Source organism: Mesoplodon mirus (genome assembly GCF_964341445.2).
Source record: "Mesoplodon mirus genome assembly, chromosome: 19".
In the NCBI taxonomy this organism is placed as follows: Eukaryota; Metazoa; Chordata; class Mammalia; order Artiodactyla; family Ziphiidae; genus Mesoplodon; species Mesoplodon mirus.
In genome coordinates this window covers 60,156,243-60,177,940 of record NC_138995.1, presented here as the reverse complement: position 1 = coordinate 60,177,940, position 21,698 = coordinate 60,156,243, and the positions used below count along the sequence as shown (strand labels likewise).

The window sequence follows — 21,698 nt, the reverse complement described above, 5'->3', positions numbered from 1 at the left end:
TTGAAGAAACGCGGACTGGATTTCTGGAATTACCTTGAAAGGCAATATGTCCGCGCCCAGCTCTCCACGGCCCCACGGGGCGGCCATGTTGGGACACCTGACGTACAAGCGGGTTTGGGGTCGGAAGCCTTGGATGGCCCGGGAGGTGAGAAGCCACTGAAATTATTTCATTACGTGTCACTTCAACTCTTCAGAAAATTAGCAGATTTTCAGAGACTCGAGGTTTGCGAGGCAAATATGGAGCTACCTAAACGGCGTTCGACGCACTGGGGAGACAAGTAACATTGCCGCGGCCTTTATTAAAAAAGGAGGGGGGCGGGTTTCGAAAAGGACCAAGGGTTCAGGTGTCGGTATAGCAGCAGAGAACGAACTCCTGGAAAGAGAAACGGCAATACATCCGGTAATCGGACATCCCCCCCAAAACTTTGGAGGAACATTTCTTGCAGGAAGCGGCTTTTAAGGACAGAATAAGGTTTCGAGAAACTGGCACCGGCCATCACGTTCAAGAGGAAAAGAGCGGCAGGGATGAAGCCTAAGTTTTGATTGGGATTGGAGCCTCGGGGAAAGGCCACTTTAAAAATGAGGCCAGTAAAGGTCTGGAGCCAATGAGAAAGGCACAACCAGAATGGAGTCCAAAAGTATTAAGGTCAATATCTATTTGGTCAAGACACTAAGATAATTCCATGGGGTTAGCTGTTTCAGCAAATGATGCTGGAATAATTGTATACCTATTTGCAAAAACATAAATTAAGACCCATAATTCTAACCATATACAAAATTAACTCGAAATAGATCACAGACCTAAATTTAAGAGGTAGAAGTATGAAACTTAGAGAAGCGAAGAGAAGGCTAAGTTAGCCAAAGAGTTCTGTGACAAGACAAAGAATGAGCCATAAAAGGAAAAATAATAAATTGGACTTTATTAAAATTAAAAACTTTTGTATTTCTAAGCACAGCTTTAATAAAGTATTGAGTGGAGCCAGAGACTGGGAGAAAATATTGACACATTTAACATCTATTGATAAAGGACTTGTATTCAGAATATATCAAGAGTTCTCAAAACTTAATAACAAAACAACTATCCAGTTACTTCTTGCGGGTTATGAAAATTTCTAAATATTGCATCGTGGTGATAATGGCACAACTCTATGAACTTGCTAAATGTCATTGAGTTGTACACTTACTACTGGTAAATGTTATATGTAAATTATGACCATAAAGCTGTTAAAATGAATTTCTGTTGTGTACAAAATTTATAGCATATGGATTTTTTTAAAGACATCAAATATAATTGCAAAATTATAAACTATCTAGGATTAAAAGTAAATGGAGATGTCTGGGACTTATAAGAAAAACAGTATAACAAATCTTGCAGTGAGAATGTAAGAATTTGAATAATGAGAGGATCATAATAAAAAGTGAACATAGTTGAATGTTGTTTTTCAAGTATACCCCACTTTAATGCATACCTTTTATATGTGACTCAAGTTACCATCCTACTAGTTCACCCATGATCTTATTACAGTCACTTAATATTAATTATATAGAGATATACAAAACATTTTATAATATGGAAATGTTTATAATGAGAAAGTAAGTGACAAAATTTGATTACATCTTTTTTTTTTTTATAGCCTTACCGAGATATAACTGACGTAGATTATACCTATTTTATTTTATTTTATTTTATTTTTTTGTGGTACGTGGGCCTCTCACTGTTGTGGCCTCTCCCGTTGCGGAGCACAGGCTCCAGAAACGCAGGCCCAGCGGCTATGGCTCACGGGCCTAGCCGCTCCACGGCATGTGGGATCTTCCCGGACCAGGGCACGAACCCACATCCCCTGCATCCACAGGCGGACTCTCAACCACTGCGCCACCAGGGAAGCCCAATTATACCTATTTTAAATAAACTTTTTATTTTGGGGAAATTTTAGATTTACACAAAAGTGACAAAGTACTACAAAGAGTGCACATGTACCTTCATTTGACTTCCTCTCATGCGAATATTTTATGTAACCATGGTACATTTGTCAAACTTAGAAATTAACATTGGTATGACACTCAACTAAATTACAGATTCTATTTGGATTTCACAAATTTTTCCACTACTGTCCTTTTTCTGTCTTAGGATTCAACCCAGGGAAGAATGCTGCCTTTAGACATCATATTTCCTTGAATTCCTCTGTTCCATGACCAATCCTCAGTCTTTTTTTCATGTCCTCAATTATTTTGAGGAGTACTGATCAGGTATTTTGTATATTGACCTTCTTTTAGGTTGGTCTGTTTTCCTCATTAAACAGGGATTTATGCATTTTGGAAAAGACACCACATATTTATGGGTATAGAATATCAAAATGACAACACTGATCTACAGGCAAAGGTAATATTTGCCAAGGTTTCTCCACTGAAAATAGCAAAACAACTTCTGACCAAAAAGAACCATCATGGGCTTCCCTGGTGGCGCAGTGGTTGAGAGTCCGCCTGCCGATGCAGGGGACACGGGTTCGTGCCCCGGTCCGGGAAGATCTCACATGCCGCAGAGCGGCTGGGCCCGTGAGCTATGGCCGCTGAGCCTGCGCGTCTGGAGCCTGTGCTCCGCAACGGGAGAGGCCACAACAGTGAGAGGCCCACGTACCACAAAAAAAAAAAAAAAAAAAAAAAAAAAAACATCATATAGGGCTCACACCAAGAGATTTCAAGACTTATAAATCTTTAGTAGTATTGGTGAAAGGACAAACACATAGATCAATGGAACAGAGCAAAGATCCCAGAAAAAGACCCACATGAGTCAAGTATACTCAAGCGTTTGACAGACATACAAAGGTTATTCAATGGAGAAAGACAGACTTTTTCAGCAGATGCTGCTGGAACACTTGGAAGTCCACAGGCAAAAAACAAACAAAAACAAAGAAAAAAATCTCAAAAGACTCTCCTTATAGACAGGTGCAAAAATCCTCTTTTGCAACCCAGAACTCATTGTTTAGTATGAGTTTTGATACAGGCAAGAAGGAACATGATACCTAAAACAGATTCAAGTGATGGGGGTGTATTGATAAACATAAAGATTGCTTCCAGGACTATAGAGCTGATAATTTCCCTCATATATTAGGTTTTTAAATTATCAGCTATATCGATTTCATACGCTAATGTTGACATGAAACAAAGATGGCTCCTTTTTTTAGGCTTTTATCTTGAGAACACAGTGTCAGGATTTTAAAAAGGTATTGGTGGGCTTCCCTGGTGGCACAGGGGCTTCCCTGGTGGCACAGTGGTTGGGAGTCCGCCTGCCGATGCAGGGGACACAGGTTCGTGCCCCGGTCCGGGAAGATCCCACGTGCTGCGGAGCGGCTGGGCCCATGAGCCATGGCCACTGGGCCTGCGCATCCGGAGCCTGTGCTCCACAACAGGAGCGGCCACAACAGTGAGAGGCCCACATACCGCAAAAAAAAAAAAAAAAAAAGGTATTGGCATATCCCAATGATCTGTACTGTTCTAGGGTGTGATAGCTTAGGAGTGAATATGATTTGAACTTAATACATTTTTAGAGGGTGTCAAATTCAGAAGCAGGCAGATCCATCTCCTGACCCTAAACATGGTTCTAAAGTAAATTGCTTGAGGAAATTGGATCCCAAAATTACAGGTGGGGAATTTTGAAGTGTTTCTGTATTCCACTGGAGATCAAAGAAGCCCAACTTAAAGAATTGTGGGCTGACTGACTTGACAGCTGTGGATTGAGCAAAACGTCTTTTTGAAAGGGCTATCTTATCTTGAAGATTATGACTTTGGAGGAACTAAGGTGATTGGCAGTGGAAAGAATCAGAACATGTGAAATTCCTTAAAAATGTATTGACTTAAATAATTTTGCCTATGTTACACATAATAAAAAAAAAAACCTTTACACTTTGTTCAGAAAAAAAAAAAAAAAGAATCTCAACACATTCATCCTATAAGTCCTATACTTGGTAAAGGACTTGTAAAGGACTTGTATCCAGAACATGGAAAGAATTCTGAAAAGTCAACAAGAAACTCCTATTTCAAAAATAGGCAAACCTTGAACAGACACTTGATTGAAGATAACAGATGGCAAACAAGCATATGAAAAGATGGTCTGCATCACTTGTTCTTAGGGAGATGCAAATTAAAACAGCAATGTGAATAATAATAATAATAATTTTTAAAAAGCAGCAGTGTGATACAAATACCCAGGTATTAGACCTGCTGAAATCCAAAAACTGAAAATATGAAATGCTGGTGATAAGGTGGAGTAACAGGAATTTCGATTATTTGCCAGAGACAATGCAAAAGAAATACAGCCATGTTAGACGATAGGCAGATTCTTGAATGTATGTTCGTACAGATGATCCCAAGTTTTAGAAAGGTAGCCTGAAAAAAAATCTTTTTAATGAGATGGCTCTCACTGAGGAGAACTCAGGAAAATGGTTGTTCTTACTTGTGTCAAAGAAATCTGAAAGGAAATATCCAAGACTAAACTTTGCAGTAAGATGAACAAAAAGCCTGTCTTTATTCCTATACACACCACTTGACCACGGTGAATTATTCTGATTTTTGTGCAGACAATGATAAGAGTGTATGTAGGAGACAAATTTTTAATAAGAACCTTGAGAAAGGACTTGGACTGGAAAACCTGAAAAGAAATGTTTCCAGCATCCAAAGGTCAAGTCTGTAAACACCCACTAGCCTGGGACTATGGGTCTCAAAACTTCCCGACTCCTGTGCTCTCAAACACAGACGAACTCTGCACTCCCTGCACAACACTGACCTCAAATTCAATCTGAAATTTACCACAGACATTCTTGCCCATTGACACTCCTCCCCCAATTCCAGGCTTCTCCTGATCATGAGCTGGATGTTAAATTGCTAACCTAGGGGAGAAGCAGTGCTCATTGGTTTCACACCTTCCATCCAGTTTTCAATTACCGAGTCTTGCAGACCTAACATATAGACCCTAATCACTGACCAACAAGACATTCAATCATGAATCTCTACAGGTTAAGCCTCAATCAAAGGCCCCATCACTAACGCCCAGATTCCTCAGTGACTGAAGCCAAATAAAACCCCAAATACGGTCACTGACACACACATTCCCTCTTCACTGACCCCATAGGCCCCTCACTGGGGATCCTTGCCCAGAATCAGGCTCAGCAGATATTGAGTCTCTGAAGATTCCTCCAGTAGCTGCCAAAGGCTGAACCTGGTCCAAAACCATTTCTGATTTTGATGCACTCTCCCCGCAATGCCTCCTTGGCTGTTGCTAGGGACACCGAGGGCTCTTGTTCAGTTTCAGAAGACTTGCACAGGTTCTATGAGGACACACAGCACTGTGACCTCGTAGAGGTTCTGGCGCTTCCAACAGCAGTGGCCATAAAAGCTGCTAAGACTGCTGGGTGAGAAGACATGGAAATGTCTTCTGGGCACCCCAGTGCCTTCCTCTCTTTGCAAGAGATAGTCTCAGTCACAGAGCTCATTTAAGTTTTCAGAGGCCAGAACCAATCCAAGGCCAACGTGGTGTGAGATGCATTCTAGTCATCACTTTGGGCAAAAGTGGCAAGACGATGGTGACCTTGTGCAGTTAGGCAGGAACACCTTGGGTACTACCAGTTCGCCTGGAGTCTTATTACGGACGGAGCCCAAACTTGCTCTGCTTGCCGCAGCTAAGGCCAGTAAATCGGAAGATGACTTGTTGAGGCGAGGAGTAACGACTTTAATCGGAAAGCCAGCCGACCGAGATGGCAGACCAGTATCTCAAAAAAACCATCTTCCCTCAGTCTGAATGTGGGCTCCCCTTCCACAGAGGAAGGGAAGGAGAAGGGGCCCACTGCGATGCCAGTCTATGGCTGAGTGGGACGGCTGCCGGTCATGCACTAACAGCTACGCACCTGCCCCGCCTCTATTACAGTCTGATATTCTGTGGCAGAGAAGCTGCCCGCAGTTCCTAGTTGGATCTGAGGCTGAATTTACTTGAAGTCTGTATTGGGAAAAGCTACAGTTCAGACTTCCTCCTGTCTTTCTCCTTTACTCTCACCCTGTTGCCACACACACACTTTCAACACTTCTGGTCACCGAATGTGTGGGTTTCCCACACACCAAGCAATTCCTATCAGCTGGGTCCTACATTTTAACTCAATTCTAACACTGTCTACTTGGAGATAGTGCCAGATCCCACCAGTTAAGGGCTCAGTCCCACAACTGCTCCCACCCCACCTCAGATACTAATCGCAAATAGCTGGTCCCCAAGTTACCTACAACTTGTCTGACTTGGCTCCAAACTGGAGGTTTGCATGAGCCCCTTGTTGGGTTTGATTAATCTGCTAGAGTTTGATTAATCTCACAGAACTCAGGGAAACACTTATCTGTGTTTACTAGTTTATTAAAGGACATGATAAAGGACAGAAATGAACAACAAGCTGAGGAGAAACAGAGTGAGATCTGGGAGTGTTCTAAGCACAGGAGCTTCTGTCCCCATAGAGCTGGGGGTGTGTTAACACTCCCTCTACTTAAATGTGTTCACTCTTCTGGAAGCTCTCCATAGCCCCTACTATTGTTGGGATTTTATGGAAGCTTCCTCACGTCAGGCATGATCAATTAGTAACTCCATTTCTAGCCCCTCTCCCCTCTCCGGAGGATGGGAAGTGGGCTGAAAATCCCAGGTCTTTTTCGGTGACCAGCACCCATCCAGCAGCCATTCATGAGCCCACCCAGAGTCCCATCAATAGAACAAGAGATGCTCCACATGCTCTTATCATGCAGGAATTTACAAGGGTTTCAGAAGCTCTGTGCCAGAAACCGGGGGCAGAGACCAATATGTCTATTTTCTACAATTTGACAAGCTCAAATAGTCAACCTCAAAAGGATACATCCTAAACGATTCTATTTTTCTAATATGCTATAAATGACAAAATTATAGGATTAGTGTCGGGGGAAGGATGTGACAATGAGGACGTGGCATGAGGGAGTTTGTGTTGACAAAGCATTCTGAATGTTTACTGGGGTGTTGGTTACAGGAACCTACATATGTGATAAAGTTTAAGGCGGTATTTAAAAACCATGTTAAAACTGGTGCAATAGAAATAGACCCTGTAGTTAACAGCACTGTAACAACTTCACTTTCCTCTATTTGATAGTAAACTGTGTGGTTATATAAGGTTTTACCTTTGGGAATAGTGGACTGAGGTGATTTAGGAAATCTCTGGAATATTTCAGTTTTTGTGATTCTAAACTTACTTCAAAATTAAAAGTTATAAAAACATCACATTTATATTAATTTTATAACCCCCCTGCTGCTACTTATAAACTTGGTTAAACACACCAAATATGTTGACTTACACTTATGAAATGAAAATATTGTTTCATTTTGAAGTACTTCAAATATTCTGAAATAACACTTAAACTTGGAACCAAAGAAATGCAAAAATTAATTAATTGAACACTCCTGCACCATATATATTAAAACTTAATCCATGATGAGAGTAACTGCCACTATGTAAAATTTATAAGATCAATGACAAGGCATCTAGAAATACGGCTGAAGGTATCCTTTCCCGTTGTTTGTGAGGTGTATTACCCCTTAAGTTTAGACCTGTAACACAATGTTCTCATTCATCATTTCTCCAAGGCTTCTTTCCTTCATTAAGTTGTCTGATATTTTGTTAAAGGCCACCATACTGAATGTGTTATTGCACATATTTCCTGGCAAATGATGAGGCAATATTTATTACTGCAAACCCTGCCATATTCATCACCACAGGAAAGTACTTCTCTAGTGCTAACTGACATCTGTTGAGGTGTTACTTCTGGGCAAAGGCTTTCCCACAATTATATTTCTACCAATTAGAAATATTCATTCACTCATGATCTATGATGACCACATAAGATAGAGTCTATTACCAATGGAGTCTTTCCTAGTCTTTCACATTCTTAGGCTTTATCTCAGTATACCCTTTTTTTAAAAAATTCATTTATTTTTGGCTGCGTTGGATCTTCGTTGCTGTGCGTGGGCTTTCTCTAGCTGCAGAGACTGGAGGCTGCTCTTCGTTGCAGTGCACGGGCTTCTCATTGCGGTGGCTTCTCTTGTTGTGGAGCACGGGCTCTAGGCATGCGGGCTTCAGTAGTTGTGGCACGCGGGCTCTAGAGTGCAGGCTCAGTAGTTGTGGTGCACGGGCTTAGTTGTGCTGCGGCATGTGGGATCCTCCCGGAGCAGGGCTCGAACCCGTGTTCCCTGCATTGGCGGGTGGACTCTTAACCAGTGCGCCACCAGGGAAGCCCTTAGTATACACTTTTTAGACAATAAAATGTCCTAAAACATTTTCACCATGGCTGATTGTGTCTTGAGTTGTCTTGTAAATTTTTTCATCAACATAAAATATGAGGTAATTGATCACTAAAGATAACACCACATTCTTTGCACTGTGATTCTTCTCTGCATACTATTATCTTGAGTACAACTGGCAACAGGCTTCCCCAGAGTGACTACCTGTGAATTCTCTTATGTTTAACAAGGATTGACAAGTGGGCAAAAGCTTTCCCACACTCGCTGCATCCATAGGGCCTCTCTCCTGTATGTTTTCTTTGATGAACATTGAGCCCTGACTTTGTGGTGAAGGTTTTCCCACATTCACTGCATTCATATGGCTTCTCTCCTGTGTGAATTCTCTGATGGGTAATGAGATCATTTTTGCGCAAAGAGAATTTTCCACATTCAGTACACGCAAAGGAAGTTTTTCCTGAGTGAACTCTCTGATGTTGTATGAGGCATGTTTTCTTCCTAAAGGCTTTACCACACTCGTTGCATTTGTATGGTTTCTCTCCAGTGTGAGTTTGCTGATGTGTACCCAGAGTACTCTTCATGGTGAAGCCCTTGCCACATTCATTGCATATATATGGTTTCTCTCCAGTATGAGTTCGCAGATGTGCAATGAGCATGCTTTTCCCAGTTAAGCCTTTGCCACATTCACTGCATACATAAGGTTTCTCTCCTGTGTGAGTGCGCTGGTGTACGTTGAGATGACTCTTCTCTGTGAAGCCTTTACCACATTCACTGCATACATATGGTTTCTCTCCTGTATGAATTCGCTGATGTCCTATCAGCCGGATCTTGGCTGGAAAGCCTTTTCCGCATTCACTGCACACGTAGGGTTTCTCCCCTGTATGAGTTCGCTGGTGTACAATCAGGCGGCTCTTCACAGTGAAGCCTTTCCCACAGTCACTGCATACAAAGGGTTTCTCTGCAGTATGAGTTCGCTGATGTACAATAAGATCACTCTTCATGGTGAAGCCTTTTCCACACACATTACATACATAGGGTTTCTCCCCTGTATGAGTCCGCTGATGTCTGATGAGAGGGCTCTTCAAGGTGAAGCCTTTTCCACACTCATTGCACGTATAGGGTTTCTCTCCAGTATGAGTTCGCTGATGTACAATGAGGCAGTGCTTCATTGAAAAGCCTTTCCCACATTCACTGCACATATACAGTTTCTCTTCTCTGTGCGTTTGCTGATGAGTGATAAGACTGTTCTTCAAGGTGAAACTTTTCCCACATACATTGCATATAAAGGGTTTCTCACCTGTATGAGTTCGATGGTGTGCAATAAGACGCCTCTTCTCGATGAAGCCTTTTCCACATTCACTGCATATGTAAGGTTTCTCTCCTGTATGAGTTTTCCGATGTGTAGTGAGACTGAACTTTGTAGAGAAGGCTTTTCCACACAGACTGCATCCATGGGGCTTCTCTCCCGTATGAGTTCGCTGATGATAAATGAGCCGACACTTTGTGGTGAATGCTTTCCCACATTCACTACACGTGTAAGGTTTCTCTCCCATATGACTCTTCTGATGTATGTTGAACTGCGATTTCTTGAAGAAGGTTTTATCACATTCAGTGCATTCATAATGTTTCAGTCCCGTATGAGTTCTCTGATGTTCAGTGAGCCTGGATTTTCTGGAGTAGGCTTTCCCACACACACTGCATCCATGAGGTTTTTCTCTAGTATGAACTCTCTGATGATCAAAGAGCTGAGACATCTTGAAGAAGGCTTTCCCACACTCACTGCATACATGGGCTTCCTCTATGTTGTGAGTTCTCTGTTGCTTAGTGGACAGGGAGTTATTGCTGATGGGTTTTGCACTTACAGGAAATTTAATTTCAGTAAAAGATTGCTCGTGGTTAGCATGGAGAAGGGATTTCCCATCTCCATTAAAATCAGCAGAGTTCTCTAAGTTACAGCTTCTCTTCTGGTTTTCAAAACTTAAATTTGAATTTAAAAGTTTTTCAGTTAAGTCAAACATATCACAATTTTGCTTTAACAGGAAATGACTTTTGCTCTGATTAACAATATTTGCAAGTGTATTATGTTCGCAGCATTGTTCCACAGTATTTTGAATGCTGTGATTTGGCAAGTGATGCTGCAGAAGGTCATCAACTTTCCTGATTTCTAGGAAAGAAGAGAACAAGGAATCATTCCGCAATCCCTCATAATCTTAATTTGGAAGAAAACTGTTTCAAAAAATGCCTTCATGTGAAGTAACTATTTAGTGACAATTCTATGTGTGATATAACAAGAAATATATTTGGTCTTCTTCCACAGAGCTCCTAAAGCCTTGTAATTTCCTAAGTGACAGGAGTATCTTTCAATACTGAGTTTATGCTAATGAGGTGACTTAGCATAGCGTTCCTACATAACCTCAGGATGGGACTGATCACCAGAAAGACTAAGTGATTAGAAGGTTGGAACTTTCAGCTCCACCCTGGGAACGGAGAGAGGGCCTAGGGATTAAAAGTCTATAAAAACTCTTAACAAGATTTGCTCAACCTTTGGATGGGTGACACATCCATGTGCGAGGAGGGTGGTGCTCCCCAGTTCCATGGGGACAGAAGCTTCTGCTTCTGTCAGGAATCCTTCAGACCTTGCCCTATGTACCTCTTCCTCTGGCTATTCATCTGTATCCTTTATAGTAAACTGGTAAACATAAGTAAATGTTTCTTTGAGTTCTGTGAGCCACCCAGGCAAATTAATTGAACCCAAGAAGAGGGTTCTGAGAACCTTCAATTTATAGCCAGTTGGTCAGAAGCACAGGTAACAATCTGGAGTTGCAACTGACATCTGACATGGGGACAATCTTGTGGGGCTGAACCCTTAACTTGTAGGATTTGACACTATTTCCACGTAGATAGTATCAGAAATGAGTTAAATTTGTAGGACACCCAGGTTTAATTCTGGGCATAGACAACTGAAGCAAAGGAACAAAGAAGGCAATTGCAGTCTGTGAATCACGGTTAAAGGAGCAATGAATATGTAAGAGGTGGAGGAAATCAGGATATGTTCAAAGAAAAGACAAGGTTCACTAATGGACTTAATGGGAGAAGCACGGAAGAGGTTAAGACTCAAGGATTATTCCAAGAATTATGTGGTTTCAGCCACTGGGTAGGTGGAATGCCTCTTAATAACGTGCAGAATTTTACTGAAGTCCAGAATGAGAGGAAAATCTAGCATGCATTGTGAAACAAAACTTAAGGAGGTTATTGCTTGTCTGAGTACAAAACATGAAGAAATGGGTTGAATATATAAATGTTTGCAAAGGCCTTATCTGAAAATAGCAATGTGGATATCGTCAACAGACAGATTATTGAAGAAGAACAGATATATGAATATATATATATATATATATATATAACTGATTCACTTTGTTGTACACCTGAAACTAACACAACATTGTAAATCGATTGTACCCCAATATAAAATAAATTAAAAAAAAAAACAGAGTATTCAAAGACAGAGTACTGGATAAGACTATGTTCGGAAACATGTATAATAAAAGCTCAAGGCACAGGGCCAAGGCTTTAGCCATTTCACCATGTAGAGTTTGAAAATTCAGTCAAGTCCATTGAAGAGAACCAAACATTGACAATTGTGATCAGGTGCAAACTTGTGGACCCAGGTGTATAGAACAAATACAATGGCAAGTAAGAATGTCTCCTTAGCATCTGATTTCAAGATAAATGTGACAAACCATTGAGGTTTATCATATTCCAACAACTTGCCCTCTTCTTCATTCTGCAGACCACCATTTACCTAACTCGAGCAAAGCACTAACACTAACATGAAATATAGATAAAATCTTCTGTAACCAACACTCCCAACTAATACTCTACTTGGAACATACTCTCTTATGGTCCTACACAAAAAGGGAACGATGATATGCAGTTACTCCATCCCTGAACACTTCAAAGAAAGGACTGGCCCTCAGAGGATACCTCTGGGTCCCTGGAATATCCCACCTGATGAGAATGTCTTTTTAGGTATGAGATCTTAGGACATATCATAGAGTTTATGCTAACAATGTGATTTGTGGTAGATGCCCATTTTTGTATGCCTGAGGCTTTGGACAACACTGTAACATTCTGATTCTGGGGTCTAGAGGCACCAGGCTTGGGTGAGCTTCCCTGGTTGGCAACATTTCACACATGTTGTCAAACATTCAAACATCAGTGCTGGGAAAATTCAGCACTGTTCACGTGACTCCACCGGTAGAGGACAACCAGGAAGCTTGTGTGCAGCCTCTCCTGGAGTCTTTCCCATGCACATTTGATCTTTGATGACGTTAATCTGTATTATTTTATTGTCACACATTGTAACCACGAGTATAAAAGTACATTCCCCTCCCCAATAATGTCTACCTTCTATAAAGTAGGCAAAGTGATCCACTTTAAAAATTGTATAATGCCACTCCTCTACTCAAAATCCCCTTTTTTCTCAACTTATTCAGAAAAGAATCAAGGTCTTGAATGCCCTTGATAGGCAGTTTGTGACCTATGTACCAAAACCCCTGGCCACTACCCTGTTACCCTCAACTCCAGTCATTTTCCCTCTTGCTCACTCCCTTCTACCCATGTAAGTTTCCCCGAAGTTCCTCAAACACATTCCAGATTCAGGTCTTTCAACTTCCCACTGTCTCACATTTGGAAAACTCCTCACCCAGGAAGATTACTCATATCCCTCATCTATGTGCTCAAAGGCACCTTATCAGAGAGCCACTCCCATTCCAAAAGGGCAGTTCCAAGCCCCAACACCCACTCTTCCATTAGCTGCTTTAATTTTCCTTACAGCAATTTTTACACTAAGACATGTTTTTCTTTTAAACGTGTAGAACCTCTTTTAAATGTAAAGAGAACCTCAATTTTTAAAAGGATGGAGAGAAGATTTCTGTTCTCACACAAAAAATAGGAAGTCACAGGCCAGCTGCTATGACGAAGAATAAAATACATAGAAAGAAATTGTACATTAGACAATATTAAGAGAGAAGTCAATTTGCAGGCGTCTCTTTCAGAGAACAGAAAGAGCTTAACTCATGGGAATGGAAGAAACTTTTAAGACTTATGAGAACTGAGAAGAAAATGGAAATGAAAGTATGGAAAACCCTAGAAGGGAGTGGGGACCAAAGAACCACACAAATGCACAGCAGAAACCAGGTTATCATGGGGACACAGCATCCAAGGTGGGGTTGCATGTTATGGTGGGAAATCGCTATTTCCTCATACGGCAGGAAGAAGGTACAGTGGTAAGAAGAGTATGATGAACTCAAAGTTCTCTTTCCAGAGAGGCCTGGAAAGTGGGATTTCATAGCAAGAGAGGTAGTAACACAGACAGAGATCTTGTGATGGTAGACGAAGGAGAGGAAGATTTGAAAATCCAAGGAAGAAGAAAACTACGCAAACAAACAAAAATAAGATGCATATGAAATAAGCGGGGATCAGGGACTTCCCCAGTGGTCCAGTGGTAAAGAATCCACCTTATATTGCAGGGGAAGCAGGTTTGATCCCTGGTCAGGGAACTAAGATCTCACGTTCCATGGGGCAACTAAGCCCGAGTGCCACAGCTACTAAGCTCGCGCACCTCAACTAGGGCCCGCGTGCTGCAAACTACAGAGCCCGCTCGCTCTGGAGCCCACATGCCACAATTACGGAGTGCACATGCCCTGGAGCCTGCGCACCACAACTAGAGAAGAGAAAACCCACACACCACAACTAGAGAGAAGCCTGCGCACCAAAACGAAGAGCCCGTGCGCCACAATGAATATCCTGCGTGCCGCAACTAAGACCCGACGCAACCAAAAATTTAAAACTGAAATTAAATAAATAAATAAATAATAAAGACAATTAAAAAAAACCAACACTCATGGTTTAGAAATAAGCAGGGATCAGATCTCAGAAGAAAACAAAGGGATATATTTTCCTCTTAATTTCCACAAAGAAAAAGAGTTCTTACACCGGAAGAGAGGTACATGGCAGGGCTGCTTATGTTTCCTCAGACACTATCACAGCTCTGACGCCTTCTCTCCTGACCAGAGTACGACTTCCTTGGCTGCTCACCTTGCTGGGTCTCACCCACTCACCTGGACAGATTCGACCGTGGCTGTCATCTTCTACTGGCCACAGTTGTTCTCCTCGTTCCAATCTGGAGACAGCATCTGGTTTGCTGGCTTGATACCCTGTTCATGAAAAATGATAGAAGACTTAGACATATCGAACTGTGCTGGGATACGGCAGGAAGGGATAATGGTACATGGAGGGAATAAACAGGTTTCACATCTGTAACCTCAAGGCTTTTCTCTCAGGAGAAGGGCGATTATACCCTCTAGTCTGGGGCAAGAGAAGGATCTGAGACTTGACCATCGCAGAGGAATGCCGTTAGTCTGAAGAGTTAAGAGGCTGAGAATGGAACGTTCACTGACAGGCACCCTCTGAGGGACCCAGGGGAGCTGTCCTCACCCACGGACACCAAGTTGCTATAGTTCTCCAGCATCACATCCCGGTACAGGTCCTTCTGATCAGGGTCCAGGAGCTGCCACTCCTCCCACGTGAACTTCATAGTCACGTCGTCATACGTCAGGGATTCCTGTCATAACACAGTCACATTTGGCCAAGTGATGTTCTTTGGGTGACATGGAAAAACGTAAAGGAAATTATTCTGCTCACTTTTGCCATATAGGAAATTGGTGGGTTTTTTCCTTCTTACGCTGTGATAAAATAAGAATCCTAGTAAAATACTATGTTATGGTACCGTCTTCCAGATGGAATAGATGCGTAAGGCAGGGTTAAAAATGCCAAGCTTCTCATCATGGCTTGGTCTTTCCAGTTACCAGCACTCATCCAGGAGCTCACTCAGAGTCACCTCAGTAGAACAAAGTCACTCCTGTCACCCAGGAAATGACAAGAGTTTCAGGAGCCCTGTGTCAGGAACAGAGGTCAAAGACCAATATTAGAACAGGAGATGTCCTAGTGTTCTTATCACTTAGGGAATCACAAGGGTTTTAGGAGCTCTGTGCCAGGAACAGGGGGCAGAGACCAATACATATTTTCTGCTCTCTCACAAGCATTCACTAATATCAAACTATATGCTACTTACAAGTAGATGAAAACAATACATACTAATTTCAGTGGTCAATATACTAAACAAAATAAGAGAAATTGTACAGGAAATCCCCTGGTGGTCCAGTGGTTAGGACTCAGTGCTTTCACTGTGGTGGCCCGAGTTCAATCCCTGGTTGGGGAACTAAGATCCCTCAAGCCACGTGGCCCCCCCAAAAAAAAAGAAAGAAAGAAAAGAAGAAAAAAAAAACTGTACAAAACATGTATAAAGCATAAAAGATTATTAGATGATCAGGAACTTTATTCAATATCCTGTAATAAACCATAATGAAAAAGAATATGAATACATATAACTGAATTATTTTGCTATATACCAGAAACTAACAGAACATTGTAAATCAACTATACTTCAATAAAAAAATTAAAAAACAAAAAAAGAATAAAAAGTCCAAAAAAAAGATTATTAGATGATCAAATTTATAAGAAAACTATTCTTTAAAGAATATATATATATATATATATATATATATATGGACAGAGACAATGCACATATGTGTGTATATCATTAGGCGGGGTTAATACCATATTAGATGAAATGAGGAAACAGCTGTAGGAAACATGTTTTTACAATTATAAGAAGTAAGGACAGGGGCTTCCCCGGTAGCACAGTGGTTAAGAATATGCCTGCCAATGCAGGGGACACGCATTCGATCCCTGGTCCAGGAAGATCTCACATGCTGTGGAGCAACTAAGCCCATGTGCCACAACTACTGAGCCTGTGCTCTACAGCCCGCAAGCCACAACTACTGAGCCCGCATGCCACAACTACTGAAGCCCTAGAGCCCGTGCCCCACAACAAGGGAAGCCACTGCAGTGAGAAGAACGTGCACCGCAATAAAGAGTAGCCCCCGCTCACTGCAACTAGAGAAAGCCTGTGTATGGCAACGAAGACCCAACACAGCCAAAAATAAATAAACAAAAATAAATAAATTTATTAAAAAAAAAAAAGAAGTAAGGACAGTCAAGGACTGCAGTTAAGGACCCAACACATCACCTCTATGGAGAACCGTCAAAGTCCTATGTGAACTTGAGACCCGTATGCCATGAAACATTAACATCCCTCAAGGAACTGGTCTGCTTTTTCCTCACAGTTGATCCCTATGATATGTGATATAATAAGAAACATATATTTGGTCTTCAGCCCCAGTTTCTAACACAATTGCTCCTAAACCCTTGGAGTTTTTTAAGTAATAGAGGTAAGAGGCATTCTGTGTTATTTATAACAAGTCCCTCTCAAACATACCTGAGTTTATGCTAGCAAGGTGAGTCTTGGTGGACCCCTAGAGAGTTTCAGGATGGGGGTTCATTGCCCAGGGAACCAACCTTGTGATTAGAGGGTTGGAACTTTCAGCCCCACTTCTAGCCCTCCAGGGAGGGGGGAGGGACTGGAAACTGAGCCAATCAACCATGGCCATTGATTTCATCTACCACACCTACCCAATGAGACCTCCATAAAAACCCCCTAAACTACAGGGCTCAGAGCATTTCCGGGATGGTGAACACATCTAGGTGCTGGGGGTGTGACACTCCTAGAGAGGGCATGGAAGGTCCTTGTCCCTTCCCTCATATCTTGCCTAAGTATCTTTCCATTTGGCTCTTCCCAAGCTGTATCCTTCATAATGAACCAGTATGGGTAAGCAAAGTCTTTTCCTGAGTTATGTGAACCGTTGTAGTAAATTATCGAAACTGAGGAAGGGATTTCGGGAACCCCCGATTTGCAGCCAAGTCAGAAGTATGGGTACTGTGGGCAGCCAATACTTGGCATCCAAAGTGAGGGCAGTCCTGTGGGATTGAGTCCTTAAAGCCGTGGAGACTGACAGTAAGTGCAGTAGTTAATGTCGGAATTGAATTAAATTGCAGACGCTCAGCTGGTATCTAGAGAGTTGGAGGAGTGACTGTTGGTCTGGAAAGACCCACACGTTTGGTGCCAGGAGCGCTGGGAGTAGAAACAGTTCGTAGTACTGCCTATCGTGTAACGTATGACTCTCTTGTGATGGCTGTCAGAGACGTTAGACACAAATGGACAGCTAATATAACTCACAGGATTTTGCACATTCATATATTATATCCCAACGTGAGTCACGGAATATGAGTCCTATGAATAATATATTCCTGATCTAACTTTAGCAAGATTTCTCCAGATCCTGCTAGGATCCATTTAAACTTTTCTACTTAACTGCACTGATTTTTACAGGCAAAGCCACTGGGGAATAAAGAAAGAATAAAAGAAACCAAAAGTCACCTGGGCCTGAATCATTTTCTTCTGACTTTGGGAAATGGCTGCAAACTGGGATGCTGTCTTTAGCTCTTCTGGATCGGCTCTAAATTTCTGTTCAAAAATCTCAGTCTCCAATCAAGGATGTCTCCAGAACGGACAGTACTGAAGTCTCAGAATCTTTTCCTCCTTCTTTCCGTTCATCCCTCTTGTTCCTGGGGAGCCAGCACCTGTGGGCTGAAGAGCAAATTGCTCTGAGTGGCACATTCTCTTTCGGCCCAGATGCTGACAGTGTTGCTGGCCACTCATCTTAAATTAAGGCCCCCAAAGATCGAGATTGCGCCTTCTATTACGAAGCTTTTACATCTGGGCCAATAAAACACAACAGTCCGAATGTTTGGACTCTTGTAAAGTGGAAGCAGTAAGACTGTGAAAGGGGATGTGGGAAGGAGAACCAGCACAGCACAACGCCCCACTGGCAGGGAAATCCACAGGCAGATCAACTCTAGGAAAGAGGACACACAGGATATACACATTTTTCTTCTTTTAAACCACGTGCCTCCACGTACCTCTTCAAAAGTCTTTTTACATCCCAGGGTTCACACACTCAAATTTGAAGAACATCATGTTAAGCAAATAAGAAGCACCGTCATGTAATTTCTCATTACCATCCACTTCTTGATCCTCGATAAGAGTATTATAAGCATAAACCTATAAAGGATACTCGGCCAAAAATCCTTTAGGAATAGAACTGAAATAAAAACATTTTCAGGGGTCGGGGGGAGAAGGATAAATTAGAGGAGCTTGGGATTATCATACACACAACTATATATAAAACAGATAACCAACAAGGACCTACTGTATAGCACAGGGAACTATATTCAATATTTTGTAATAAACTGTAGGAGAAAAGAATCTGAAAAAAAATAGATATATATGTACGTACAACTGAATCACTTTGCTGTACACCTGAAACTAACAAAACGTTGTAAATCAACTGTACTTCAATTAAAAAAATTTTTTTCAGGCAAAACCAGAGAGAATTCTTCATCAGAAGACCTGTAATACAGCAAATGCACATGTTCTTCAAGCAAAAGGAAAGGGTCCTCCAATGTAAGCAGAGGACCAAGGAATGAAAAGGAACTGAACTGGTAAATAAGCAGTTAAGTCTAAATTAGTACCAGCTGGGAAAATGATCATATCTCAGGAGGTTTTAAAAATATAGAGAGTTAACCACCACTTCCCTGGTGGTGCAGTGCTTAAGAATCCACCTGCCAATGCAGGGGACACAGGTTTGAGCCCTGGTCCGGGAAGATCCCACATGCCGTGGAGCAACTAAGCCTGTGCACCACAACTACTGAGCCCACTCTGTAGAGCCCGCGAGCCACAACTACTGAGCCTGTGTGCCACAACTACTGAGCTCACGCGCCTAGAGCCTGTGCTGCGCAACAAGAGAAGCCACCGCAGTGAGAAGCCCACGCACCGCAAGGAAGAGTAGCCCCCACTCGCCGCCACTAGAGAAAGCCCGTGTGTAGCAATGAAGACTCAATGCAGCCAAAAATAAATAAATAAATAAAATAAAATTTAAAAAAATAGAGTTAAAATTTACCATGATAGCATATAAATTATGAGGTGAGTAAATGAATGAGTGTTCTAAGATCTCTGTATGGAGTATAAAAGTACTAATTACAGTAATACTTTGACAAATAAAGGCTGTATATTATTTGTAATCTCTGGTGTCAGAATAAAACTAATAACTTTTAAAAACATACATAATTTCTATGTTAAAAGAGACAGAAAATGTAATGTACATGGCTTCTGTGGCAATTACTCAACTCTACCACTGTAGCTCAAAAGCAGTCATACTTTTGGACTTCCCTGGTGGTCCAGTGGTTAAGAGTCCATGCTTCCACTGCAGGGGGCACGGGTTCCATCCCTGGTTGGGGAAGTTCCACATGCCATGCAATGTGACCAAACAACAGCCGTATTTAAAAAACAAAAAAAACAGGTGTGCTAGGTTCCAATAAAACTTTATTAACAAAAACAGGCACTGGGCCAGAGTTAATCCATGGGCTCCAGGTGTCCAACCCTGAATTGGAGCAGAAAAGCCATATGATCATCTAAATCAAGAGTCAGTAACAGACTCTCCAGGGCCTGGACCACCTGTTTTTTACAAATCAAGGTTTATGGGAACACAGCCAGACGCATCTGTTGACTATTGTCTTAGGCTGTTTTTACACTATAATAGCAGGGTTGAGAATCTGAGTTTGGATACATTACCCACTGCAATGCGGTTTGAAAAAATAATAATAAAAGGTGAGTTCTGAATATAAGGAGAGGCAAATTGTATTTGCCTAATATGTCTATACATCTGTTTAGTCAGGAGGCTGGTTACAAAATTAAAATGGAAAAATTCTATATGATTCTAAAGCACACACAGGTCAAGTGTCTGTTTAAAAAGAACGTTTCCTGGGAATAATTTAACATTCAAGCGAAAATGATCAATGAAACTATCAACTGGTAACCTAAAAATCCATTTCTAAGAATCTCTGAAAGGGAAATATTGGCAAAGGTGTGATATTTGACAGGTCATTTTTACTTTCTTCACTATATTTTTCATAAGAGCATGTATATTTTAAAAATCAGAGAGGGGACTTCTCTGGTGGTCCGGTGGTAAAGATTCCGCCTTCCAATGCAGGGGATGCGGATTCAATCCCTGATCAGGGAACTAAGATCCCACATGCCACGGAGCAACTAAACCCACGCGCCACAACTACTGAGCTCCTGCGCCTCAACTAGAGTCCGCGTGCCACAAACTGCAGAGCCCATGCGCCCTGGAGCCTGCACACCACAACTAGAGAAAACCCGCAGGCCACAACTAGAGAGAAGCCTGCACGCTGCAACGAAGAGCCTGCGCTGCAACTAAGACCTGATGCAGCCAAAAAAGAAGAAAAAAAATATATCAGAGAACTATCAGCATTCTACACTTTAAATAAAATTGCTGTAGCATGGTCATTAATATAAGTTCATGGCTTTTGAATTTTTCTTTCCAAAAAAATAGAGAGGGAAAACAAGGAGGAAACCAGGGACAGAGAAAATGAGTTATAAATACAAATTTTACAAAACACAAAGCCACAAATATGGGGAAATTAGCAGCTTTTTTACTCAGATATGCTATATGCATCTGCCATCACAGTTCATTATTTAAGGTATTTTACTTCACTGAATCTTCAAAATAACTCTAAGGGAGAGATTTTAATTGCTTTTCTTTTCTTTTCTTTTTTTCTAAGACGGAAACAGACAAGAGGTCACACAAACTGCACAATGAGCAAGAGGCAGAATTTGGATTGAAAAACCAGGTTCATGTCTTTCCGAAATTAATTTTCACTCCACACCAGGCCAAAATTATTTGTAAATAAGATGTCTGTTCATTACATAAAGAAAGGAAACAAGTAAAAGGCTGTTAGTAGAACTTTAATTAATCATGTGATTGAATAAGTATTTAAAGTAATGGTAGAGGTCTGCAACTTACTTGGAAATATACCAAAACCAACAACAACAAGAGACTGACACATGAACAGAAGGATGAACAGACGGTTAGGTAACTAACTGGTAGAGCAAATCTAGTACTATTAATACTAAAGCCTAGGGCTGCCCTGGTGGCGCAGTGGTTGAGAGTCCGCCTGCCATTTCAGGGGACACGGGTTCGTGCCCCGGCCCTGGAGGATCCCACATGCCGCGGAGTGGCTGGGCCCGTGAGCCACGGCCGCTGAGCCTGCGCGTCCGGAGCCTGTGCTCCGCAACGGGAGAGGCCACAACAGTGAGAGGCCCGCGTACCGCAAAAAAAAAAACCAAAAGTTAGTTGCTGGGGGGCGTGGGGAGAGGATAAATTAGGAGGATGGGATTAACATACACACACTACTATATGTAACCAACAAGGACCTACTGTATAGCACAGGGAGCTATATTCAATATTTTGTAATAACCTAGAAGGGAAAGAATCTGAAAAAGATATCTATATATACATGTATAACTGAATCA

General features: G+C 41.7%; 1 protein-coding gene across 4 annotated transcripts in view; it reads right to left on the bottom strand.

Annotated features, from left to right (window-relative positions):
• The window catches only part of LOC309795446 (zinc finger protein 350-like), a 142,132-nt gene that overhangs the window by 47,489 nt on the left and 72,945 nt on the right, over positions 1 to 21,698 (bottom strand). The window contains exons 7-11 of one of the 4 annotated variants that reach the window (XM_082607803.1): positions 18,227 to 18,408; positions 17,685 to 17,894; positions 14,783 to 14,909; positions 14,407 to 14,502; positions 3,932 to 10,448 (exon numbers count right to left, since the gene is read on the bottom strand). In XM_082607803.1, the coding sequence (XP_082463929.1) occupies positions 8,488 to 10,448; positions 14,407 to 14,502; positions 14,783 to 14,909; positions 17,685 to 17,699 (2,199 nt within the window). In that variant the 5' untranslated portion in view covers positions 17,700 to 17,894; positions 18,227 to 18,408 and the 3' untranslated portion in view covers positions 3,932 to 8,487. Of the gene's footprint in view, positions 1 to 3,931; positions 10,449 to 14,406; positions 14,503 to 14,782; positions 15,242 to 17,684; positions 17,895 to 18,226; positions 18,409 to 21,698 lie in introns of those variants that run through there. The other 3 variants (XM_082607810.1, XR_014292257.1, XM_082607801.1) reach the window with 3 other exon arrangements.